Raw genomic sequence first — 24,198 nt, 5'->3', positions numbered from 1 at the left:
AGAGCGTTGGGAGGCCATGACTGCAGAGAAAGCATTGAAAGAAACATCGGCGTACACGGTGCCAAGAGCGTGCTGGATTGAACGAGGAACGTACTACAAGCATGCAACGAACATCATTTCTGCTATCATGAATATCGCATTCGACCGTTGGGAGGTTTAATGATTGCGAGATGGAGAGCCTCGGAGTTTGGTCACTTCGTGTGGATATGTTAGAGACGTGGACGGTGGAATCACGATTACCTTAGATACCCTTCTTATATGAACAGTGAGAATTGGAAATACCAAAATCTGTGTATGAATAGTCTCCTCAATTGCCAACATGTGTTGCCATTCTGGAGCGGCTAAAAACGAAAGGTGCGAGTCACGTGCTCATGGAAACTCACAGAAGGTTGATGTCATCTGCCTAATAGGGAAACATCGGTGTTTGCTACCAAAGAATCCAGCCATCTTTTTCTCGCCGCCCAACACCACCACAACCACCCATTCCACAACAACCACCCTCACCCTCCTGCCTATCGAACACCTCCTCACGAGCAAGTGCTCTGCAACCTCTTCCTCCAAAATCTACCAGCAGCACCACCGTCAACATGAGCGATTGGGACACAGTCACCAAGATCGGCAGCAAAGTGCGAGGAGCGGGCGCCAGTGAACGAGAGACGACAGTCCGAGGCAAGAGCGCACTGAACGCCGCACAGCGAAGCGGAGCAATAGTAGGGACGGAGAAGAAGTTCTCCACAGCAAACGTACGTTGCCCATAACACACCACCCGCCCCCTCAACCTGCTAACGCCTTGTGTCCCCCAGGCCGGCGCCAACCCCGAAGGCCAACGCCTCACCAAAGTCGACCGCGCAGACGGGCCGGTAGCGACGAAAAAGGTCCCCGACGACGTCTCCAAAGCCCTCGCCGCGGCGCGCACCAGCCTGAAGAACCAAAAGGGCCAGACGATGACGCAGAAAGACCTGGCGAGCAAGGCCAACGTCGACGTCAAGTATGTTGCGGACCTCGAGCGCACGGGCGCCGACTTCCCCAGCATGGATGTGGTGTTGAAGCTGCAGAAGGCGGCGAATGTGCGGTTGACGGGGAGCAACATTGGGGAGCCGATGCTGGGGCCGAAGAAGAAGTAGAGGGGGAATATAAAGAGAGGGCTTGTCTTTTGTGTTTTGCGTTGCACGAGCTGGACGACGTTGAGGGTATGGAAATATTCTTGAGTTGTGCGGGTTGAACGTGCATTCAGCTTTCAAACATTCAGATCCTATGGACTACTCGCGCCATCGCTTGTCTCAAACTCCTGCTGCTCAAGCCATTCCGCCCACCCTTCAGCCGTACACCTCCGCTCCCGATCCTTTTGTAGCGCCAGCCGACAGCAGTCTACAAAATCTTGACACGCCTTCAACCGCTTATCTACCGCGGGGTCCATGCGTGCAAATCCTAATGGATCACCCGACTTGATCGCCTCCCTAAGCATGAAAAGGTTGGTGCCACACGCAGCTTTGTACGGCGAGCCACCGACGATGATGTAGAGAAGTGTAATGCCCAGACCCCAGACGTCGCTTGCAAAGGTAGGTTGGTTGAGTTCTTTCTGGATGCGAAGTTGCTCGGGCGCCATGAAGTCCCACGTTGCTCCGGCGTTGAGCTTGCTGTTGTCCTCGTCGAGGAGGAAGGAAGCGGAGAAATCAATGTAACGTGCTCTCAGGACGGGATCCTGGCGACCGGTATCAACGATGTCGAGTAGGATGTTGGCGGGTTTGATGTCGGCGTGCACGACTCGCATGCTGTGGAGGAAGTGCAGACCCGCGATCAGATCTCTAGCTAGTCCCGGGAAGAGTTGTCTGACCTCAAGATGTCGGGATAGCTCTGTCACGACGTTGAGACGACCGGAGAGATCTTCAAGAGAGCCTCCTATCACGCCTTCAAACACGAGGTTCGAGTTCCGCGGGTCGAGTCCATGGAACGCGACGATGTGCTCGTTTACTCTGGGCGCAGAGTGGAGGTGATTCAGGATCCGAGCTTCATGTTCGAATACCGATTTTGCGTCTGGACGGGCTGGACATTTCACAGCTACCACACTGCTGACTGAGGTGGCATGATGTCGGTTCGGAGTGCTTGGAGGAGTAAGGGAATCGCGGGAAGACGGTGGAGGGGAGATTGGAAGGGATTCCGCGAGATACACCGAGCTCCATAATCCGGATCCTATTAGTCGGGCACGGTCGAGCTCGTAGTCGATGCGAGAAAAGTCGAAGAGCATCGTGTTACTTTGATCGTGTGAGGAGACTGGGGTTTCGGTCGTTGCGCCTTTGACGGGCGTAACGGGAGGCGTGGGCATTGCGGAATTCAGTGTTGGCTCAAAGGCGACTGATGATTCGGCGGAATTTCGAGCAGATGGCAGTGCAGGATGAAAAGTGTTCCGTGGCTTCGATGAGAAGCCGTAGCTTGATATGCTTCTTTGGCGACCATCTTCAATGACACCGGAGTCGATGTCGCGTGGGACGGGATCGACTTCACTGGTGGCCCTTAATGGCAGTGGACGAAGGTGTTGGGGAGATGCATTGCGAATCATTCCATCCTGGTTGGTCCGCCCGGGCGATGCGTGGTCGGTATCGAGTGTAGCCATGAGGTGATTAAGAAGAGGCTGGGAGCTTCAGCGAACGTCGGTCGTAGATGCCGCGAGTCAATGCATACCGCGGGAAGGGAGTTGCGAGAACTGCGGGACAAGAAGGAAAGATGGAAGAGACTGTGTACCGATGCTGGACATGCGCGGTTCATATATCTGCATCGTTTCCTCGACAGAAGCGCCGTTGCAAGAGGCGTCTGGACGTCATTAAACTCTGGCCGGCGGCAACGTGCGGGTCTGGCCAGCGCGATTGGCCATTGGCTGCTTATGCGCCTCCGTTGTGACTGTGAGTTCCCGGGGGTTTGGGATGAAGACCACGCTTCCAGCATGCCATAGAATTGTTCAGCCTTGCAATATCTCACTATGAGAGAGTGTTGGTCGAATGATGTTCAGCAGAATCAGCAAGGCATCACCATGATGACTGCGTACATTCTGTACCGGGTGTAGCGCATGTACCAATCTGCCAAACTCTAAACCAACGCGGTTGGCGGCATTTCGCGCGCGTCTTCCCAGCCCCACCCCACATCGTTCAACCTCACTCCTTGACGCAGCCGAAATTCCCTCCAACTGCACATCTTTTCTCTTGCATCCCATCTCATATCATCTCACGAGTTTATGCATAGCTGCGAAGCGCATTGACAATGGCCGGAACGAGGAAACGCAAGCACGTATCAATCGACGAAAACTCCCTTCACCAGCAAGACATCAAGGCCTTTGGCACCGTTCGCAAGCCTCGTCAGGACAACGATGGCCAAAAGAAGAGAAAGACCATCCACAACCGCCAACCTACCCCTCCATCGTCTGCTCCGGCTGTAAGAAAGTTGAAGCGCAAGCTGCAGCTTGATGACGACTCCGACACCACGCCAGTGCTCCCCATCGAGGGCAAAGATGAGCCGACCGCCGATAAGCGAAGCAAGACCAAGGCTACATCTGTACAAGATACACCAAGCAAGGCCGCTGCAGCCATGTTCACCAAACTTGAGCTGGGTGTGAAGGTGGAACCCATCCCGTTTGCGCTCGGTACGAAGAAAGCGGTGTCCACTTCTCCGGCGGCCGATGAGACCGCCAATCAAGATTTGCCAGAAGAGCTTGAAGCATTGACTCACCTAAACACCGCCTTCCTCGCCGCTCTCTCCTTCTACTACGCACACAACGGTTCCTCTTCTCCTTGCGAAATCAGCTCCCTGCTTCCCGTCATCACCAAGCACTGGAAGAAGCGCACCGTCACCCTCGATGACCTGAGGCGCATCTTGGCGGTGCTAAACAAGGACGATGGAAGCTTCCATCTGCAAGACTTCGGCAGAGCTGGCATCTGCTTGACCAGAGTGCAGCCGCGCGGCCGAGCGACAAAACGTACGGCAAGCTACGTCGATGAAGCTGAGCTCAAGGCCGAATTCGAGGTCGCGCTCCGACAACGCTGGAATTCATGGCTCGCTCAGACGCCGAAAGAGAATCGAGACGCCACCGTATTCCTCGACCAGCTTGCTCTCGCCGAAATCTCCCAACACAGCTCGGTAGAGAAGGCCGCTCCTCTGTTCGCGCGTGGTCAGCAGCGTTTGGCCGACATCAAGGCCAGCCAAACAACATCGAAAGCCGAGGCAGCTCACCCTTCCAACCTCGCGAAAGACCAGGCGCCTTCGCTCACCCCTCAGAGCCGCGGTTCGAGCCTCCTTGACCGCATTCTAGCCAAGCAAACCCTCACAGCTTCCCTCCCGGCGGGGCCGACCAGAGATCAACTGGAACGCAAAGCCGCACTACACCGAGTTGAAGACGTAGCACGCGTGCTTGACCTTCTCTCAGCCGGTCGAGCCCGCTGCAGCTTCAGCCTACAAGCTATGCATCAGCACCTGCAACAGAGTTTGCGCAGTCCGATTAGCAAGGAGGAGGTGGAGAGATGTCTTGGTGTCATGGCAGAGAATATCACGCCGGAGTTTGTCAGTTGTGTGCAAAATGGGGGCGTAGCGTGCGTGACGATTACGAAAGGTGGCAAAGTCGGATTGGAAGAGCTGAGGTTGAGGGTCAAAAATGCGCTTGGGTAACTGAAAGTGGGATTGGTGGCGTTGACTGCCCATGATATCAACTGCAAGAATGAAGAAGTATGTTCAGACTACCCCGTGAGTCCTGGATGCCTCCTTGACTTTGCTGCCGTCAGCTTCGGGCATCGTCTGGCAGGTGCAGTGTTGACCGCATGTAACAGTAGGCAATGCAACCACTGGATTTCACCGGCCCATGCGTTTGCTGCGATGTCATGCCAGCGCAGCCTTGATCCGTTCCCCCTGTCTCCATGCTGGCGCTCGATAAGGACGAATGAAGCGATGTGGATGGTCTCAATTCCGCGGGCCCAGGTCCCGAGGTGCACCGAGTAGTCTCATCGACCTCGTGATGGCAAGTGCTTCGCGGAGCTGGATTCCAGCATGTCGGCTCACTCCACACACGACAGCGAAGGCACCGGGAGAGATCATGCAATGTATCCTGCAACCATCTGGCCTGCCAATGACGTTGCAGACGACATTTAAAATTCGGGTGGCTGGGGAAGGACTGGCTTGTGTAACGGGCTATCCTCGGACGAGACCCGACTGCGCTGTCTGCACGCCCTCTGAGCAACTGCCTCACCTCACAAGATATCACGGACTGGTGTCAAGACTCATGCGAGCAGGCAGCTCAATTACAACCACATCGCCGCGTGCGGTCTCGCATGGAACCTTCCGTCGTCTTTCCGCGCGTGCGTTTCGTCTATTTGCGGATCCTATTGTCGGTCCAGGTGGACTTCACAAGTTCACTCCGTCTCATGTGCGCGCCCCACGACTCATGCGACGAGGTTTGCTATTGTCGCTCGGCACGACAATAACCTCGCACGAGAGTTGGAACTACTTAATCCCCCTGTTTCTTCTGCTGCTTCCTGACTTCTTCTTCCTTTCCATACATCCGATTCCTCTACCCCTTTCACTCTGTCCAACACAACCTGCAAACCCCCCTCTTTCCCAATCTTCCCTTTCACTCAGGCTATCACGCTCTCTGGTAGACGTGCTCCAAGCCAATTCCCCATCCTCGACTTCTTCCAACTTCAACAAACTTCAACCACCATCCTTTCAGCCAACAAACAAGGTGCAATGGGTTCCAAAGTCTTTCAACACAACCTCGCTGATGACCTTGAGGCGAAGACCTCTTCCCAGATCCGTGAGATCGTCAAGAACCACCCCGGCGCGTTCACAGCTGCGAATCAGAACTATTACATCGACGACATGGATAGCAGCAGCACATACCACGCCAAACGTCAAGCCGACATGACTGCAAACGCGACAAGCAACGTCTCCTCCAAAGCTTCCAACGCGACTGCCACCGCCAACGGCAAGTTCAAGATGCCCGCGCCGGAGAACCACGTTTCCAAAGCCCCTCGCGCCGCAGAGAACGACATCAGCCCTTCGCGCAAGTCGAAGCGTCTTGAGCAGAAGGCCGAGAAGATGGCCGATGAGCAAGAGTCCAAGGTGACCATCAATCCATCTACAACGACCACGAAGTCCGCAGGAGCTACCTCTCTCGCCAATGTCACCACGCCGGAGAAGGTCACCAGCAAGAACGCAGTCAAGTCCGCTACTCCTGTCACAAAGCCCGTCACTCGCTCTACCTCCGCTGCCAGTACTGCCAGCGCTGTCAGCAACGATCTCCCTGCCTCCAACGACCTGTCAACCAACGGCAACCGCAAGAAGGTCAAGACGCAAGCTCCGACCGCTACACGTGCCGCGTCCGCTGCCAATGCCGTCAATACCGCCGCGGACGACAACGAATCCGATGACGCCAACCACGCCGCGGAGGACCCTGCCAACGACGAGCAAGAAGAGGGCAGCAAATTCATCGGCACGCCCACTGGACGAGGAACATCGCTCGAGAAGCCGGAAGGCGGCCCCCTACCCGCGCCATGGCCCTGTGCTGAGCGTGACTGCAAGACGGGGCAGACGTGGTGGCCTCGCGACGGCAAAGACAGCTACGGGCGCAAGGTGATTTCTCAATTTTTCGGCCGCAACAAGCGCGAGACTATGGTCATTCCTCCGGAAGTCTGGCACAACTACTGCCGCAAGCACTACCAGACCGGTGTCTACAAAGCCAAAGCCGAGAACAACAAATGCATGTATGTCATCCGCAACATCAACATGCAGCTCGCGCGCATCCAGCTCTGGCGTCCGCAAGCCACGTTCCAAGTGCAACCCGACAAGTACGCCAGCGAGCGTCTGACGAAGTACTATCTGATCAAAGGCGCCAACGGGCCGGAGACTGCTGCACAGAAGCTAGCCAATGCCAGAGCAGCCGCGTCCAGCGAGACGAGGACCAATAGGGCAGGCAAGACAGTGAAGCTGAACGAGATCGACAAATGGCCCATCGACCACCTGGTCTACTTCAAGGAGCACTTCACCAGCGAGACGGCCGACCAGTCTTTCAACGACCTCAAGGCCATCATCGCTTGGGTCATCGGTCTTATCGAAGCTGGAGAGATCGTCTGCTTGCCGCCGATGGAGTTCTTGATTGCGGAGCAGGCTGCCGGCGAGACTGTCAACGACAAGGACAACAACTACAACGATTGGCTTGCGCTGGAGGATCCCGAGGCTTACGGTGACAACGATGACGACGAAGATGAGGAGGAGACTGAGGAGGATGCCACCAACGAAGCCGAGAGCCGTTCCGAGGCCGCTGGCACTGACGACGACGACGACGACGAAGAACAGCTCAGCGACGACTTCGACTTCAAGAAAGCTGTCAAGAACGTCAAGACAGCGCTCCAAGCCCTCTCGCCATCCTCATCCACTTCCTCCAGCAACAGCCCCTCCAACACCTTCACCTACACCCCCTTCGAGCCTTCCTACCCCGGCGCCGTCCCTGCGTCGTCAACCTACTACACCAAGCCAGGCTCGGGGATGAAGCGCAAGTTGTGGGAGAGCTACGACGAGGAGGATGAAGCGGTGTTCGACGCGTCGCCGTTGCAGAAGAAGTACAAGGCCGACATCTCGCCCTCGCAGAAGAAGCGCAAAGCAGATGTGGATGCGGACGACGAGTACGCGGTGATGATGGAGGTTGAGAGGCAGTACCAAGCGAAGAAGCGCGAGCTGCACACACAAGCATTGGCGTCTCTCCCGGCTTTTGTGCCGTCGACTGTGAGCGCGAAGGCCGGTCAGCTGAAGGGGATGGCGGGTGGAGTGGTGGCTTACGCTTTTTCTAATGGCATGAAGCGCGGCATTGACTTTGAGGAGGATGCAGAGGAGTTTGCATACTCGGGCAAGCGGCGTCGATCTTTCTAAACGACTACAGCAAGCGCCAACAGGGTACTACAACAAAGGGCAGATTTGTTGATGGCTGGCTATGGGAAAGCGAGCTGGAAGGACTGGCAGCAAGCGAGAGATTTCTTTCATCTGGGACGGGTTCGATGCGTTTGCAATGGCGCGGACACTGGCGTATGGCTGGCGGTACTGAATGGAGTGGGATCTGGCACGGCACATGGGGTTACACTACGAGAGATGTATCTCGGGCGATTCGATGCGGGTATTTTGGAGTTGTCTTACTATTAGCTTGAGGAAATATTGAGACATAGTCTTGCTTGAACAGCATCTCCATTCCCATGGGACCCCACCAGCAACAGCATGGTTCAAGCCAACCACGGCTCCAGCTCCTTCTGAGTCCAATCCCAGAGCTTCTCCGCCAACTCATCGTTCCCACCTTCGCGCTGCAAGGCCGTCTTGACCCCAATCGGATCATAGTACTTTCCACTCTCCACCTGCTTCGCACCCGTGCCTAGAGGCGCAGTAGCGGCCCACTGCTGATTCCAAGCACACTGCTCCGGCGTCAACATCTTGTAAAAGGACGTGCTGTAGATTAACGCCCTGTCCATGAAGCCCCGCGACGTCACTAGTCCCGTAGCAGATACGCCAGGGTGGATGGAGACGGAGGTGATGCTCGGATGGTGGCGAGCGTAGGCGCGCGCATACAGCAGGTTGGCGAGCTTCGACTGCCCGTAGCGCACCCAGCCGCCGGCTACGGGGGAGATGTCGCTCTGAGGCGTGCGCGCTTTCTCAAACACAATGCCGCCTCTGGGGTGCAGCATGTAGCCCTGCGACGAGGTCCAGATGATGCGCACGTCGGCGGGGGAGGAGGCTTGCTGTGCTGCTGTTCGCTCGAGGAGCGGAGTGAGAAGGGTGATGAGTAGAGCGTGGCCGACGTGGTTGGTGCCGAATTGGATTTCGTAGCCGTCTTTTGTCAGGGTTGGAGGGAGGGCCATGATGCCTGCATTGGCGAAGACGAGGTCGAGCCGGTCTAGGCTGTCGGTGAGAGTTTTTGCTGCATCTTTGACGGACTGCAGAGAGGCAAGATCGCATGGAAGGAAGGTGATGCGGGCATTGGGTTGTTTCTCCTTGAGCTTGGCAATGACTTTGTCGGCGGACGGTTGCGATCTGCCGGTGAAGTAGATGTGGGCGGCGTTGTGGGCGGCGAGGGAGGCGACCGTTTCGGAGCCTAAGCCATTTGTGCCGCCAGTAACGAGGACTATGCGTCCGGCGAGGTCGGGAATGTCTTTTGGCGGGTCAAAATCCAGTTTCGGAGCCATGGCGTGCAGGATGGACGATGGAGGGAAGAATGCTGCGCCCGAGCGAGGCGGCGATCACTCTTTATAGTGGCGGCAGGGAAGCTTGATGTGTCATTGCATGCTGCGGGAACGGAGCCTGTGTCCCTCTCCGTTGGGAGAATTGGGAGGTGACGTTGGGCAGGCCAGAAGCGTTCATGGCGCCGCGCTTGTTCGCACATCAATCTGCCATGATTGGACGACGCCGCGATGGTGCAGGAGAGGGTGTGCGCTCGCACTACATGTTCGAGAGACACGCCAAAACAGGCAGGTGGGTGGAGTAAAACAAAGCGTATCCGCCGGGCCAGCGTTTGGTAAAGAATCAAGGCCACATTACTTGCGCCGGATGGCTAATCAAGCTCCGCTAGCATGTAAACGCTCTGCCTCAAACTCCTGTACCCATTTCCACCGAAGCAGCCCGTGCTGTGTTTCTAGTATTCGTAGTAGTACCCGTCGCAGTCATCATGGTCCCCATAGTACTCCTGATGGCCGTACTCGTCACCGGTATCCGCCCTCACGTACACAAAGTCCGACCCCTCAACATCATCTTCGACGTGAGCGTAGCGATCGTGCTGCTCGGGGATGGTGTATCCAGTGCGCTCGTCGACCTCGCGGCGCAAGCGATTGGCCCCCGTACCGTGAGAAGTGAGAGGGGTGGCGGGAGAGCCGCTTGATGCACGCTCACCAGCACGGCCGCTTCTCTCCTCAGCTGCAACACTCATGCGCTGGAACCCTTCGCTCAGGTCGTCCAAGCCACCACCGTAGGTCGCGGCTGTCGAAGGAGGAGTGTGCGCTTGACGCTCCCTGGCAATCCTGTTGATCATGTCGGGCTTGTCGTGGGCCGTGAACATCTGCTTTTCCCAGCCTGATCCGTCGGCTTTGGTGTAGCGCGCGCCACCTTTTCCGTTGTTGTCTGAATCAATGACAGGGTCAGCATGAATACAAGAAGCACAGTGGTGAGGGTGGGCAATCTGAGGAGCAACCGTCCACGTTGTATCATCCGAATGAAGGAGGGGAGCATTGCAGTGGAAACTAACAGTACGTAGCGCCGTCAGGGTGCGAATAGAAATACGATGAATCTTGATTTGAGTAGTGATAGCCGTAGGCCAGCGAGCCGTCTTTGAGCTTGTACTCGCGAGTGTCCCAGCGATTGCCCTACCCCTGTTAGAGATGTGGCATGGGTATGAGTGTTTGGAGATGTGCGTACCTGGGAGTTGATGCCGCGTTCGATGATCCTGTACTTGCTGTAGTCCACGTTGGAGGGAGATGCCTTCGCCGGCAAGTCTTCCTTCTTGACCTTGGGAGTGCTCTCACGGCTGCCCTGAGGGCTCTCGATCTTGATGGCGACCATGTTGAGGTGTGGTGAGTTGCTCAAGTGGAGGTTGTGGAATTGGAGGAAGAAGAGACAGACCTGGAGGCCACTGAAGAAGAAAGAAAGGAGGGGAAAGGAGGTAGAGAACGAGACAGAGGAGAGGGGGAGGAATACCTTCGTTTGGCGCCCGGTCCACTTTCTTTACCCCTCCAGTGGAGTTGAATGCAAGTTCCCGTTAATGGATGGAAAAGAGTGGAAGTCACCATCGACGGGAAGCAATCAGCGATCCGGGAAAGCAGCATACTGTACCAGCCAAGAGGGCACCACCAGCGGTGCATCAAACACCTTTGAAATTCAGCATACGCTGCCTCTCGAGACAACCAAAATGTACCGTCGAACAGTCGGTTCTCGGAGGGATTTCCACCGCGCAAGTAGCATATGCACCAGGCCGCAAAGGCAGGCTTGAAGCAAAATCATTGGGAGAATGGTCCAGCAGCTAGTAGGCAGAAACCTGATTTTCTCGTGACACCATCTCGTCATCTTTCAGCAGACCACTGAAATGGTTGGTGAGGTGTAGGAGGAAGACAAGGGGCATCTCCCACGGAGCTGCTGTTTCGTTGATTAGATAATCGACACGCGACTCCGGTCCGGTGCGTGTTCCGAGCTAGCGGCCAAGAGGCCTTCCACGACGCCTTGTAGCAATGGCAGATCCGATGAACGCCACACTGGGGGCGTACCGTTGATCTCGATCATGTTCGAGCGGTCATCACAGCAAATCAGAACGTTCCCCCGGTTGCCGAGGAGTTGGGGGTTCATATGATCTCCTCGCCAAGGCGAGCGCGCCTGCGACTGGGCATCGCGATCGGCTGCGTATTTGCCTTTGCTTTCGTCTACAAACTCTCCTCTGAATCTTCTTGGCATCTCATCAATGACAGCTCTGGATCGAAGGCACCAGCGAATGCCACGCTCGGCTTCGGCGGCATATATGTGGTCTCGGGATCGGGTTCGGAGAGACTTGACAACTTGGAGCAGGCGGCTGCTGTGACCGAGCTGAATCTAACGATACCGACTCAAAAAGAATGGACGGATGCAGACGTTCTCAACTTTCGCTGGAAAAAAGCCCCCCAAAAAAGCAAAATTGGCGCCGGCAGCATCAAGTCATGGCTCAGTCATCGCCTGGTCCTGCAAGAATTCCTCGACTCCGGGCTGGAAACGGCACTGATCATTGAAGACGACGTAGACTGGGATATCCGACTTCGCAGCCAGCAAATCCCGCTTACGCAAAGGGCAGCCAGAGACTTGCTGGATCCGCGCTCCAAGTCGCCGAAGAAATATCCCTGGGGAGAGCCGCACAGCTGGGACGTGCTGTGGCTTGGGCATTGCGGCGATTACTGGAATGAAATAGATCTGGGCGTTGGCGTGGGACATCACCACCCAGAGCAGTTGAACCGAATGCCGCATGCCATCTGGCCGGACGAGACGGTCTCCTACTTCACCAACCTCCACCCCTACACCGCCTCGCTATTATCGGCACTTCGAGTGCCGGAGAAGCATAGAGTTCTTCATAAGTCCATGCAGCCCCTCTGCAGCTTCGGCTACGCTGTCACGCGTACTGCCGCGGAGAAACTCCTTTCGAGCGTCGTGCCCGCGCGCGAAGAGGATCTGCCCGAGCCACCAGCATACGCCTACGACCAGGCCATGATGTTCGGGTGCTTTCAATTGGTCATCCGCTGCTACTCTCTCCAGCCCGAACTCTTCCACCACATGCTTGGCGAAAGCCTGGTCGGCAAAAGCGAGGAGCACCACTGGCTGTCGCCCGTGGACGTTGCTGGGTCGGAGCAGTTGCTCTACCGGGGCGAGACGAGCAATATCGATTGTGGCTTTTGGTCAGGCAATTTCTGGTGGAATGGCGACGAGAAGAAACTGGACTTTCTGCGTCGCGAAGTCGGGCGGAAGGGGCGATGTCTCAAGCCTGGGCGTGACACGTGACGTTGATACTTCACATGTATACATCCAACACCTCAAACATATGTACAATCAACTACCAGGCTACGTGCCGGAAGAGATGATCCACTACTACTTCTTCTACCACCTAGCCTGTAGACACAATGCACTATCTCCCTTGCAATAAGCCTTACCGAGTTTCGGACTCAATCTACGGCCTGCTCTACTATATATTCCATGTTTACGAGAAGCGCCAGGCCGCCAGCGAGTGGAAGAGGTGGACCACTTCTTCTGGCATGTAGCCTGCTACAGACCAACAGCCCAGCCGGCAAGCTTGTTCACCAGCTCCCTGTCATAGTTCGGCTGCCTGTCCGTGCCGTCCAACGAGCCAAGATAATTTGTAATATCTCTCCCATCAAATTCTCTCTGATCAAAACCGTTGCCCATGAAGGAAAAATGATTTTCATCCCAGTACTCAATCTCGAAGTCCTCATACCGCGGTCGTTCCATCAGGTGCATAAAGTGCAGGCGCGAGCCCGGGTACACGACCGTCTGGCCATCAACCTTGCCCTGTTTGAACCAAGAACTGCACGGGCTGGTCCACGCGGTACGCTGGAGGAAGAGATCGGCGTGCTGGCGGAACATCTTGCTCTTGTCCATGCGCGGCGTGTACGACTTGATGTTCTCCACCTGCGCTTTGGTGATGACGTCGAACATGTAGCTTGTCCAGCGCTCGATGAGCGGCATGAAGCTGCCGTGGCCTAGGGGGCCGTAGGGCCCGCAGAAGGTGAAATGATTCGGGAAGGTGGGGATGGCGATGGAGAGGTAGGAGGTGACGTCGTTGGGGGGCCAGAGTTGTTTGAGGGAGACGCCTTTGCCGTTGACAAAGGGGAATCTAAAGCACGTTAGTAGGGCGATTGAAGAATGGTGTTCAGGATCGGGATTATACCTCGTCTGCCAGGTGGTGTCGAAGCCTAGAATCATTAAGGTTAGCGAGTGCTTTGTCTCACTCAAGGGCGATTCTCCCGAGAACTTCTTACCGGTGGCACAGATCAAGACGTCTACCTCATGCTCCTCTCCCGCGGCGTCTATGAACCCTCTCTCGGTGACCTTCTCGAGATGCTCGGTGAAGATCTTCGCGTTGGGCGCCACCAGGGCTTCGAGATAGCCAGGAGCGGGTGTAGGCCGGCGGCATCCAGGGTTGAAGTTCTTGGGGATGATGTTTTCGCATAGTCGTTGATCGCCCTTCAATTTCCGGACCATCTGGTCTTCACTAAACTCTCGAGCATCTTTGGCTTCTTGTGAGCCTTTGATGATGAATTTGAAACGTTGGTTCAGCTCGTTTTCGATCTGTGTGACTGTCAGTGGAATCGTCGAAGTCATGGATCAATGACTATGGCACAACTCACGTTCTTCCTGTACTCGAGGTACTTGAGAGGGTTGTCTTCGAGGAATTTCCTCTGTTCCTTGGTGTATGCGAAGTTGGCACCATCTTGGCCAGCCCAGCTCTGGGCGAAGCCTGACTACGAATCAGCCATGGTTGCCAAAGGCGTGGTGTTTCGAGAGAGAAGGCGTCTCACCAGCAGTGATCCAGATGGGATTGCGAATCCAGTGATACAAAGTATCAACCTTCTTCTGGATGTTTGCCACAATTTGCACCCCCGAGGATCCCGCTCCAAGGACGGCGACTTTCTTGCCATCCAATGGGTATCCTTCTTCGTATTGCGCGCTGTGCATTAGTTTGTTCTTGAATGTCTCGAGGCCCGGAATCTGAGGCCACTTGAAGTTGTTCAATACTCCGCCGGCGTTGATGAAGAAATGGCACTCGTCGTCAAACACCTTGTCGTTGACCATGTCTCGCACTTTCAGGATCCATTTCCCCTTCTCATCGTTCCACTCCGCCCCCTCAATCTTGTGCTTCAGCTTGACGTATTTGTAAAGGTCGTTGTCTTTGTAAAGTCCTTGAAGATACTCCCAGATTTCCGGGGAGTACGAGTAGTAATGCGTCCAGATTTTGATCGCCCAACTGAACTGGTAGTTGACACTGGGTATATCGCATGCACAGCCAGGGTATCTGCATCTGATTTTAGTATGTGATTGTGTGCTTATATTGCATCGAACAGCCGACTTACCTGTTCTCCAGCCACGTCCCGCCGACATCGCGGTTCTTCTCGCTGTTTGCGGGTCAGCACAGATACATAAGAGGACAGAAGTAGCCCTCAGAGAGTGGGCGTAATGACTTACTACACGCAAATGTCAATATTCTCCATTTGCTCCTCGGCCTTTTTGAGAAAGTTCACGGTGGACGCGGCGGCGCCCATGAGGACGATGCGCAGGCGGCGTTTCGTCCCGTATGGCTCTTCTCGAATGCGATAGCCATGCTCGTCTGTCTCGGGGATGAGATGGCCATCGCGCTCGCTCGTGGGATCTTCGCGCACGATGTCGGGGATGTCTGCGTTGGGCGGGATGTCGTGAGGGCCGTCGTGTTTAATGCCCATCTTGAACTAACGAATTGGAAGACAATCACGAGTCCAAGAATAGATGATATCTGAGAAAGGCAGCAGGATGGGAATTCGAAGGATGCAAGATTGCCACACGCAAGGTCAATTGATGTCGTCAACCCCAGATTTGTGTGGGGAAGTGGAGTGGGAGGGCGGTAGCCTCGGGCATGACCCCTTATTTCCGGGCGGGAGTAGTTCGACTTCCATTCCAAATGCTAACATCAAACCGTCAGTGTCAGTCCTGATGCCTTGGAACTCGAGAGGTTCATTGAAGCGCTGTCTGCTCACCTGCACGGCAAGTTGTACCGCCGAGCATATCCCGTCGTGGAGGACCATCAAAAGCCTACTGCACGCACTCGACACGGCTCTCATCTTTAGCCTTGCCGATTGGAAGCTCACTCGCCTCCATAGCACGCGCCTCGATGCTATCCTCTGCCGCCATCTACAGAACAAGCGCGTCACCAAAGACCCGATCCGCGAGCACGTTTGGCTGACGTCTCAGCTCATCTATCGCCTTGCTAAGGCCCTCGTCGACGATGCCCTAACGATGGGAACGCGGTCCTGGGATGTCACTGTGGCTCGACTGCTTGGCCTCGTTATGTAGACTGCACTAGCAAGTCGCACTGGAGACTTCCGCCAGTCGGAAGAATGGGTGGGACACAAAGATGTTTACATGACTTGGGACCACATCAAGATCGTCGCTACCGGTGACCCCGCTGAAGATCCCCAACTCGCCGCCGTGATTTCCCTCGTCTACCGCAAGGGCTTCAAGTATGAACCCTTCCACCCTCTCATGATCTACAATGCTGACTGCTCCAGGAAAAACGCCAAAGGCACCACCAGAGTCGAACTGCACCAGCTTCCTGACGCGCTCAACCTTGTCGACCCCGTTAAGCTGATCCTTGTACACGCCCTTCGCGCTCGTGCCGTGGTCGAGACAAACTGGACAGATCTGATCAATACCACTCTTCGTCGCCCCAACAAAACTGTGGTCTGGACCAATGGATCTTGGCCACTCTTCCCAGCCTTCGCCAAGAGCGGCACTGGCCTCGACTTCACCAAGCCGGGCAGCGCCCGCCAGCAGCTACATACGTTGGCGATCGCAGGAGACCTGGTTGGCCTGGTGCAGCGGCTATGAGTTCACGACATTCGCCGTGGCGCAGCCTCCGATCTCGCCAGCGCCGGCCATTTGGGCATGCCTGGTGTCGTAGTCCAAGCGGCGCAGATGGCGCTGGGCCACAGTTACAAGTCGATGGCTATGGGCATCACGAGGAATTACGTCGGCCGTTCGAAGGTCGACACCTGGCAGGCTCGCTTGGTTGGTCAAGCAGGACTCGATGCTCCGGACCCCTTTGGCCCTGAATATGCAACCAATCCACGCCCGCGAACGATGAAAGTGCGGGCTTCGGGCATCATGTCGAAATGTGCGGACGACGGTCTGGACCCTCTGCTGGAACGTGAGCGCCGGATGCAACCAGGAGAGTGAAGCAGGATCGACGACAGACGTGGGTCGACGCGGAGCATGCATTGCTACAGAATGGGGTTGAGCCCTCGCCGCCCTCTGACTCTGACGAGGCCTAGCCTTCTTGAAAAAGAGGAAGACGAAGACGACGAACAAGAAGCGCGCTGGAAGACGCGGAAAATGATCTTGGCAGTCCCCGCACAACCTGTGCCACTCCCGCCCGTTGTCGGGTATCACCAGCGCTTTGGGGAACGCGCAGCTCCGCGCCCCAGCACTCCGCTACCCAGCACCCTCGGCAGCAACCCACGAATCTCCATACTTCCTCAGCCCCGCTCTTGACGCCGAGACCGAGGCCGAGGGGGGTGTCGAGCAGGATGTCGAGGATGATGCCGAGGAGAATGCCGGCAACAACGACAACCTCGCCCCCGAGTCCCGCGACCTAATGCATGGCTTGGGCACGGATCTGGGCTTCCTGCCCTCCGACGGAGTTACACTCGAGACCAACGAGGTCCTAATGGGGCACACCATCGACGCCCTCGCTACGGCCGATGCAGCCAATGAAGTGTCGGCTTCTTTCATCTCAGGAGATAGGTTGAGGTATGTGCAACGTAGTCGGCCAGTATGTGATTAGTAGTTAGTCCCGGGCGGTGGTAGCTCGACTTCCAGGAAGGTGCTTAACTCGCGTTGTACGGTGGCCATTCCATTCGATGGGGTCTGCGTGGATCATCTCATGGAGACTTGCCTGGCACGAGAGGCGTGAACAGTGAATGTAAGGGGATGAGGACGGCACGGCGTGGGGAGGGAGATGGTGAGCATATTGAAATCACGGCCAAACCCCCGCACAGTCGCATATCCAGGAATCGTGCATGCCCAGTATATGAAGTCTCTCTCCACAAGTACTTGGACGAGGATGAAAGGTTGTTTGCGTGTTGTCTCGGTGTCTGGTGTTGCCTGAGGCAGTAAACACCTCAGGGCTGAGATGGCCCGAGCTTGCACCGGGTCGGAGCTTGGCGGCGACAGCATGCGGGCAGGGCGAGGCGGGCGGAGGAATAGCTGCCTCAGTGTTTCAAGCATTCCCATCCTCTCGCCCTCGCATTCGCAGCGACGACACATTTCCTTCCCCTCTCACCTCTCCACTGGCACGAATCCCGAGTCGCATTGACCCCCCGTCCGACCCCGCGACTGCCTCCGGCCCAACAGGACCGCCTCCGCATAGTCAAGCCAGAGAGTCTGCCGCCTTAGCGCATTCTGTTGGCCATGTCCAGATGATAAAGAGCCACTAGAGGACCGGGGAATTAGAAGTGTCATACCTGCAGTAGCCTGCGCCTGGGTCGACCCCCCAATGCAAAAGCCAATCGCCGGACCATCCATGTCCGCTGCGCCAAACCAACACCTTCCTGCAGCCAGGAAGCTGCCGCCATCCCCCGCCTCTACGGGCCCTTCCCGCACGCGCAACACCATCCGATCCCTCCTCGCCCCTTAGACTCGTCAGCATGTCGTCGCAGAGAAACAGCACGGGCGGCAATCCCCCTTACCTGAGGAGTCCGCAGCAGCAAGGCTCCCCCAATCCCAACAATCAATCTCCGCAGCCAGGCTCAAACGGAGGACATGCGCATTACGCACAACCCCAGTACCCCGGACAACCAACATACGGCTATCATGCACCTGCTCCGCCCTACCAACCTCCGCCGCAGCAGAGCGGAGCGCAAGACACCTACGCCGCCCCCGTCCGGCAGTATTCGGTTTCCGCCCAGTACCCGGGACAAGCACAATACCAGTACAACCCGCAAGACTACTCCCAGTCGCATCAGCCGCAGCCTCTCATTTCTCCCTACAATCCGCGCAATTACGTAGACACGGGCCAAGGTGCATACAACCCCCAACACTACGCCCCCAACTCCGCCTTTTCCCCCACCTCGCCCATCGCAACTAGTGCCACCAGCGGGCCCCTCGACACCTTCGCCTATCAGCAGCAAGCGTCTTACCCAAATCCAGCACATCAATTTCCGCAGTCTCCGCAACACTCCGTTCACAGCCCTCAACAGTCCTTCAGTCCTCGATCACCGACACAACCGATAGGCTATGCCTCCAACTACGCTCCTTCCCCTCCGCACCAGCGCTCACAATTTGCGTCCCCAATCTCGCCCATACAGGCACAGAGTGTGCAACACCAGTCCGGCAACTATTACCCCAGCCCGCCTGCTCGTCAATATAGCGACACTCGACAGTCACCATCCCCGCTCTATCCCACCTTTTCCCATGCATCGGCCTCGTCTCAGGGCATTAGCCCGGGACCCACGCCTCCCGTGCATGCGCCGTCAAGAACGGGGACTCTTGGGCGTCATCCCGATTCGCGACCGTTGCCCATAACACCGGAAACCGACACCGAGGCGGACTACTTCTACAACGCCAACGATGCCCCGACGTACCTCTCGCGTGAGCAGCGAGAAGCTGTCTCGCAGCAAGAGCTGTTCCAGCAGGTCGAAGATGCCGTCAGGGGCGCCCCCGGGCGGCCATCGCACAGCCCCAGTATATCTGTCAGCCAGCCGCCGACCGCTCCAATGCGGGCATCATCGGCATCACTGTTTGCACAGACACAACCTGGCGCGGCGCGGTCCGAGGGAGCTCTCAACGGCCACCTTCATCCCGCGGCCGCCGAGCATGTCTACAGCAGCGACAGTGACGCGGAAGCGGCGCAGGGGCTGGCAATGATGCAGATGGCAGATGAAGACGAAGCTCGGAGGCGACAGAGTGGCGGTGGTCAGACACGGTTCGGCAGCGGCTACGCGTCTCAACGAGGCTCTCTACCCCAACCTCTTCCCCTGCCGCCCGAGGCTAGCGACAGCGACGACTATGGAGCCGTCGACATGACTTCTTTCGGCGGCTATGATGTGCACATGGCGTATGGAGGGGATCCAAGCACACTTGCTGTTGGAGGCGAGATGAATGGGTACAACCATTACAGCCAACCTCCTAGTCAGCAAAGCTCCATGCGTAGAAGCCATGCATCGCAATCAAGCCAGGCGAGCCGCGATTACGAGTATGCGATGAACTCCATCCACCCGTTCCGGCCGTTCAACGCGCCTGCGCGGGTCGATGCCGGAGGCACTGGTGGCTTGTCCGAGCCGACTGCAGATGGAAGAAGGTTGAGCTACGATGAGGGCGACGAGTATGCCTTCTTGGAGGGAGGGATTCCCGATCGCTTTCCCGATGAGCCGCCGGACATCTTTTACCAGCCTGCTTCGACATCCTACCGACCTCTTCCTGCACCTCCCGGAAACGAGTACATGCCACCGCTCCAAACGGACTTCCGGGAGGGCCAGCCTCCATCGCCATATCCAGCTGCCCCAGACGAATATCACACACTGAATCAACACGGGCAATGGGTTCCCAGATCGTCGTCGCTCATGAGCCACCCGACCACCCCACATGCAAGTCAACCGTCAAGATCCAAGACGGATGCTGAGCTGCGAAAATTGCCGCCCAAGAGCACGCCCATAACACCAGCTCTCGATCTGCCTTCGCTGCCCGGCAAACGCTTCATGCCTTCCCAACTTGGTGCACCCGCGTTCAAGAAATGCGAGGAGCCGTGGAGTCTTATGTCGATTCTGAAATGGTTGCTGCAGGTCACCAATCCGGAGCAGGTTACGGAATTGAAGGAAGCGGAGGTCAAGGAGGCGCTGGTAGCACTCTTCACCAACAAAGTGCCCACGATGAACATTGCGGATGCGGAAACGCTGAGCAATCGTGTGGTGCAGGATATGTACGGCGCCGAGACGTTGATCGCAACGGAAGAGTGGGTCAAGGTCGTGCCCGGGCCCATGTCTGGTGTCATCTTCCAGTTGACCGGCACTGGGTGTTATTCCCCGACTCTGCACGACCATGTCATCCCTGGACGATGCTATTCTCATCACTGCCAGCGCACTCTCAAGAAGGTGAACCTGCTCGGGCAGAAGCTGAGGACATCGGAAAGCTGGGCAGAGTACTATCGTCTTACGAAGGAGGATGTCGAGGGCAAGGACAAGAAGGAGCTTGAGCGACAGTACATGCTGCACGAGACTGTCACCACGGAAGAGACGTACATGGAGCAGCTGAGTGTTCTGCGCACGCTATACCGTGACGCTTTGTCCCGTTCTGAGCCGTCCATCATCTCGCCGAAGCGGAAGACGAAGTTCCTCACGGACGTCTTTGGCAAGTTCGATGCGATCCAACAGGCGAACGAAGAACATCTACTCCCTCAGCTGAAGTATCGGCAGCAAGAACAAGGGCCATGGATTGTCGGCTTCTCCGACATCTTCCGGCAATGGATCCGGAAAGCAAAGGCGGCATACATCGACTATGCCGGTGCGTTTCCCGGCGCTACATTCCTCGTGCGGCAGGAGATTGATCGCAATCTTGACTTCCGAACGTTCATCGAGCGCGCGAGGAGTGATAAGAAGTCTAATAAACTCGGCTGGGACACGTACTTGAAGGCGCCGATCACGCGGCTGCAGCGGTATACGCTGCTGTTGGCCGCGGTGTTGAAGACGATGAAGACGGAGAGCGAGGAGAAGGCCAATTTGAAGCTTGCATACGACGAGGTGAAGGCGGTGACGCTGGAGTGCGATGCGCGAGTGGCGGACATGCAGACCAAGGTGGACCTGATGGACCTTCAGCATAAGCTCGTCCTGCGGCCGGGAATGCAGAATGCGGTCGAATTGAATCTGGATCATTTCGGGCGCGAGCTGATTCATCGTGGCGATTTGCAGCGAATGGGCGGGAACCGCTTTACGTGGTTGGACTCGCACGGTCTGCTGTTCGACCATTACCTCGTGCTGGCGAAGACGGTCTCGCAGCGGTCGGAGCAGGGCGGCAAGGTGGAGAAGTACGATGTATCCCGACTGCCCATCCCGATGGACCTGCTCATCCTCGAGAGCGCGTCGGACCCGGCAGTGCAGAAGAGTTCGTACATGAAGGGCATCACTTCCGTTCGCGACGTCACTGGCAGGACGTCGACGCCCCAAGCCGGTGGCGATACCAACAATCTCGGCCGCGTCCAGTCGCCTACTTCTCCCGCGCCGCAGCTCCAACACACCAACACGGCTGCATCGGGCGCCAGCTTGACCACGGTGACGACGCTGAGCGAGAACAAGGATGCCGATAAGATCATGTATCCCTTCAAAGTCAAGCACCTCGGCCGCGACACCTACACGCTCTTTGCGCCGACGGAACAAGCACGGCGCGAGTGGTGCATGAAAATCACAGAGGCCAAGATCAAGCATGCCGCCTCGCTGTACAACCAAAACGCCGAGCCCTTCAAGCTGCGCGTCATGGCCGATGCCGCGTTTGTCTTCGATGCATTTGCCGGCACGGCGGGTAAGGCGCCGACGATCAAGGGCACGCCGGTGGATCGCGCGATCCAGGAGGTTGAGCAAAAGTTCAAGGAGGTGGGCAAGCCGGGGCCGATATGTCGGGCAAGAGTCAATTGCGCAACGAGTTTCGCCACGCCGCACCCCGAGAACAAGCAGATGGTTGCCGTCGGCACGGACTTCGGGGTGTTTGTTAGTGAGATGAATAACCCCCGAGGCTGGTCCAAGGTGAGTTGCTCGTTGTGGTGTCGTCCATGCGGGCCATACTGATTGATGAAACCCCAGGCAATCTCCATGTCCCGCGTCACGCAAGTGGCCGTGCTGGAGGAATTCAATCTGTTCCTCCTCATCTCCGACAAATCCCTCATCGCCTACCACCTCGACACCCTCTTTCCCACCGGTGCCACCACCACCCCGAACGATACCGCGTCCAAAGCCCCGCAAAAGCTTTCCGGCAGCAAAGACGTCGGCTTCTTCGTCACCGGCCGCATGAAAGAGCGCGCGCTCGTCTTCTACAAGAAGCGTGAGAATCTCGCGTCGGTCTTCAAAGTGCTCGAGCCCGTGTATCAAAAGTCGACCGAGCGGCGGCGTGGCATGTTCCGCCGCGGCAACACCGAGTTCTTCCGCGACTACGACGAATTCTACATCCCGGCGGAGTGCACGGGCATCAACCTCTTCCACTCCTCGCTGTCCGTCAGCACCTCCAAGGGCTTCGAGGTGATGACGCTCGAGCGCAAACAGGCCATGTCTGTGCCTGACCTGTCGGCGCAACATGTACAGAACATTGCCAGCCATATCAAAGAGGAGAAGGCGCTGTCGATGCTTCGCTTGAGCGATCAGGAGTTCTTGCTCGTGTACGCGCGTTGCGCAGTGTACATGAACAAGCACTCCGACGTGTCGCGCTCGGTGATTATGGAGTTTGTAGGCTGCGCGCAGTCTGCTGCACTGTATGGTCCCTATCTGGTGCTGTTCGATCGCGACTTTGTGGAGATTCGCAATGCGCAGAATGGCCGGCTGAAGCAGATTATTGCAGGGAGGGAGGTGAAGTGTTTGGATGATGGGGGCAGCTGGTCCGCGGCGGGAGGATCGGGAGGGGGAGGGAGCGAGAGTGGAGGGCGCACGGTGAAGTTTGTGATGCAGCATCCGGAGCAGGAGAAGACGCAGATTGTGGTGGAGTTGTTGTTGAATGAGAAGATGAAGGAGGGATTGGACTGAAGCGGGGTGGGATGATTTGGATGAATCAGGGGCGTTTGTTTGGATCTCGAGACGATCTTGGCTAGTCGGATGGGTTTGAGGCGGCGATAGGTGTTCATGGCGTATGGCGAGACGCGCGAGGTCACTGGGTATGGGCTGAATGGAGGGATCAAGACTTGGCCTTGATGGTCAATCTCGTATCAACCGTGTTGCTGTATACTGTCTATCAATACACGCTTTCTACGTCCCGGTTCTGCTCAACAACCCTCACTCATCGTCTTTGGGAATGTTCGTCCCCGTCTCCTCGTCGTTGGTCTTTTGCCTCTTCCGATTGTACTCCCGCACCGTCTCCGCGTCCGTGTCCTCGCATAATTCACTCTGCTGGTTGATGCCCGTCCACTTGGGCAGTCCGTCCGGCACGTCGACCACCCGCTCGGGATAGAACATGTGACACGTGGGTTTGAAGTCGTCCTTGGCCTTTTGAGTCTTCAAATCCAGCAGACTGGGGAAGAGGAGAATCATGTTCCGGCCCTCGTCCATGATGGGGCTGTGGCAGTAGGAGCAGCGCACTTTGCAGGGCAGCTGGTGCGCAATGGACTTGCTGGTCGGATCGTACCATTCGAGATCGTGGTGGCCGTGGTTGAAGTTGATGTCCTCCTTGTGGAAGATGGCGGCCCATTGGAAGGGAGCGGCGTGCTGGCTTTGACACGTCGTGCAATGGCACAGCTTACTCGCCAATGGCTTCTCGCGGCTGAGCTCGAACTTCACTTTCCCGCAGTGGCATTGGCCCGTGTGCTTTGCTTCGAAGTGCTCGTTGGACTCGTGGATGCGGTAGGGCGCGTTGTACTTCCATCGCTCCTTTTCGTGCACATCCTCGGCCTTCTTGTCGGCGTGGGCTTGGTCGTTGGACATGGCCCTTGTGGGGGGCAGTGTGCGGATAGAGTTTGCGAGGAGAGACCTTAGTGGTTTGAGGAAGGGAGTGGATTGGGTGATGAGGAGACGACAAGGCTGCGGCGCGGAAAGGAGAGGACGTAGAATTCTACTCGCCATGGGAGAGGGAAGATGCTTTTGGGTGGAGAGACTGGGATACATGTGATGCCTACGTTACCTGTTTCGAGGACGAGCGGACGCTGCGCCAGACGCGACTGCTCGCGTGCCACACATGGAAGGCTCATGACATTGAATGACGCGGTGATGAATCGGATTCGAATCGATGACGGTTCCT

The 24,198-nt window shown here is 56.7% G+C and overlaps 11 protein-coding genes across 11 annotated transcripts; 6 read left to right on the top strand and 5 right to left on the bottom strand.

Annotated features, from left to right (window-relative positions):
- Positions 1-587: 587 nt before the first annotated feature.
- BDY17DRAFT_251988 (multi protein bridging factor 1-domain-containing protein) lies at positions 588-1,124 on the top strand (the record flags this gene model as incomplete). Its single annotated transcript, XM_033731213.1, has 2 exons — positions 588-743; positions 804-1,124. 2 exons carry the CDS (start codon positions 588-590, stop codon positions 1,122-1,124), a joined length of 477 nt encoding a protein of 158 aa, XP_033589306.1.
- Positions 1,125-1,252: 128 nt separating this feature from the next.
- Positions 1,253-2,323, bottom strand: BDY17DRAFT_311157 (kinase-like domain-containing protein; the record flags this gene model as incomplete). The annotated part of the gene is made up of 1 exon (XM_033735507.1): positions 1,253-2,323. One exon carries the CDS (start codon positions 2,321-2,323, stop codon positions 1,253-1,255), a length of 1,071 nt encoding a protein of 356 aa, XP_033589305.1.
- A 929-nt stretch (positions 2,324-3,252) lies between these two features.
- BDY17DRAFT_317309 (uncharacterized protein) lies at positions 3,253-4,650 on the top strand (the record flags this gene model as incomplete). The annotated part of the gene is made up of 2 exons (XM_033736085.1): positions 3,253-4,468; positions 4,526-4,650. 2 exons carry the CDS (start codon positions 3,253-3,255, stop codon positions 4,648-4,650), a joined length of 1,341 nt encoding a protein of 446 aa, XP_033589304.1.
- Positions 4,651-4,835: 185 nt separating this feature from the next.
- On the top strand, positions 4,836-8,071 carry BDY17DRAFT_165337 (uncharacterized protein). Its single transcript, XM_033729755.1, has 2 exons — positions 4,836-5,716; positions 5,767-8,071. The coding sequence occupies exons 1-2, from the start codon at positions 4,919-4,921 to the stop codon at positions 7,897-7,899; spliced, it is 2,931 nt and encodes a 976-aa protein (XP_033589303.1). The 5' UTR covers positions 4,836-4,918; the 3' UTR covers positions 7,900-8,071.
- Positions 8,072-8,243: 172 nt separating this feature from the next.
- On the bottom strand, positions 8,244-9,197 carry BDY17DRAFT_317308 (oxidoreductase; the record flags this gene model as incomplete). The annotated part of the gene is made up of 1 exon (XM_033736084.1): positions 8,244-9,197. One exon carries the CDS (start codon positions 9,195-9,197, stop codon positions 8,244-8,246), a length of 954 nt encoding a protein of 317 aa, XP_033589302.1.
- A 223-nt stretch (positions 9,198-9,420) lies between these two features.
- On the bottom strand, positions 9,421-10,720 carry BDY17DRAFT_165247 (uncharacterized protein). Its single transcript, XM_033729754.1, has 3 exons — positions 10,420-10,720; positions 10,250-10,367; positions 9,421-10,125 (listed from the first exon to the last, which is right to left on the bottom strand). Exons 1-3 carry the CDS (start codon positions 10,561-10,563, stop codon positions 9,644-9,646), a joined length of 744 nt encoding a protein of 247 aa, XP_033589301.1. The 5' UTR covers positions 10,564-10,720; the 3' UTR covers positions 9,421-9,643.
- Positions 10,721-11,340: 620 nt separating this feature from the next.
- BDY17DRAFT_317307 (uncharacterized protein) lies at positions 11,341-12,513 on the top strand (the record flags this gene model as incomplete). Its single annotated transcript, XM_033736083.1, has 1 exon — positions 11,341-12,513. One exon carries the CDS (start codon positions 11,341-11,343, stop codon positions 12,511-12,513), a length of 1,173 nt encoding a protein of 390 aa, XP_033589300.1.
- A 261-nt stretch (positions 12,514-12,774) lies between these two features.
- BDY17DRAFT_324989 (uncharacterized protein) lies at positions 12,775-14,966 on the bottom strand (the record flags this gene model as incomplete). The annotated part of the gene is made up of 7 exons (XM_033737289.1): positions 12,775-13,363; positions 13,418-13,442; positions 13,509-13,818; positions 13,878-13,987; positions 14,049-14,542; positions 14,601-14,642; positions 14,713-14,966. 7 exons carry the CDS (start codon positions 14,964-14,966, stop codon positions 12,775-12,777), a joined length of 1,824 nt encoding a protein of 607 aa, XP_033589299.1.
- Positions 14,967-15,495: 529 nt separating this feature from the next.
- Positions 15,496-16,200, top strand: BDY17DRAFT_165227 (uncharacterized protein). The gene is made up of 2 exons (XM_033729753.1): positions 15,496-15,740; positions 15,789-16,200. The coding sequence occupies exons 1-2, from the start codon at positions 15,643-15,645 to the stop codon at positions 16,105-16,107; spliced, it is 417 nt and encodes a 138-aa protein (XP_033589298.1). The 5' UTR covers positions 15,496-15,642; the 3' UTR covers positions 16,108-16,200.
- A 1,298-nt stretch (positions 16,201-17,498) lies between these two features.
- BDY17DRAFT_299063 (CNH domain-containing protein) lies at positions 17,499-23,217 on the top strand. The gene is made up of 2 exons (XM_033733844.1): positions 17,499-22,007; positions 22,065-23,217. Exons 1-2 carry the CDS (start codon positions 17,925-17,927, stop codon positions 22,992-22,994), a joined length of 5,013 nt encoding a protein of 1,670 aa, XP_033589297.1. The 5' UTR covers positions 17,499-17,924; the 3' UTR covers positions 22,995-23,217.
- On the bottom strand, positions 23,218-24,155 carry BDY17DRAFT_299062 (Mss4-like protein). The gene has a single exon (XM_033733843.1). The coding sequence runs from the start codon at positions 24,063-24,065 to the stop codon at positions 23,241-23,243; it is 825 nt and encodes a 274-aa protein (XP_033589296.1). The 5' UTR covers positions 24,066-24,155; the 3' UTR covers positions 23,218-23,240.
- Between the last annotated feature and the right edge of the window lie 43 nt (positions 24,156-24,198).

This window comes from Neohortaea acidophila, assembly GCF_010093505.1.
Source record: "Neohortaea acidophila strain CBS 113389 unplaced genomic scaffold BDY17scaffold_6, whole genome shotgun sequence".
NCBI classification, from domain to species: Eukaryota; Fungi; Ascomycota; class Dothideomycetes; order Mycosphaerellales; family Teratosphaeriaceae; genus Neohortaea; species Neohortaea acidophila.
The sequence above is the reverse complement of the archived record's forward strand: the minus strand, read 5'-3'. Positions and strand labels throughout refer to the sequence as shown.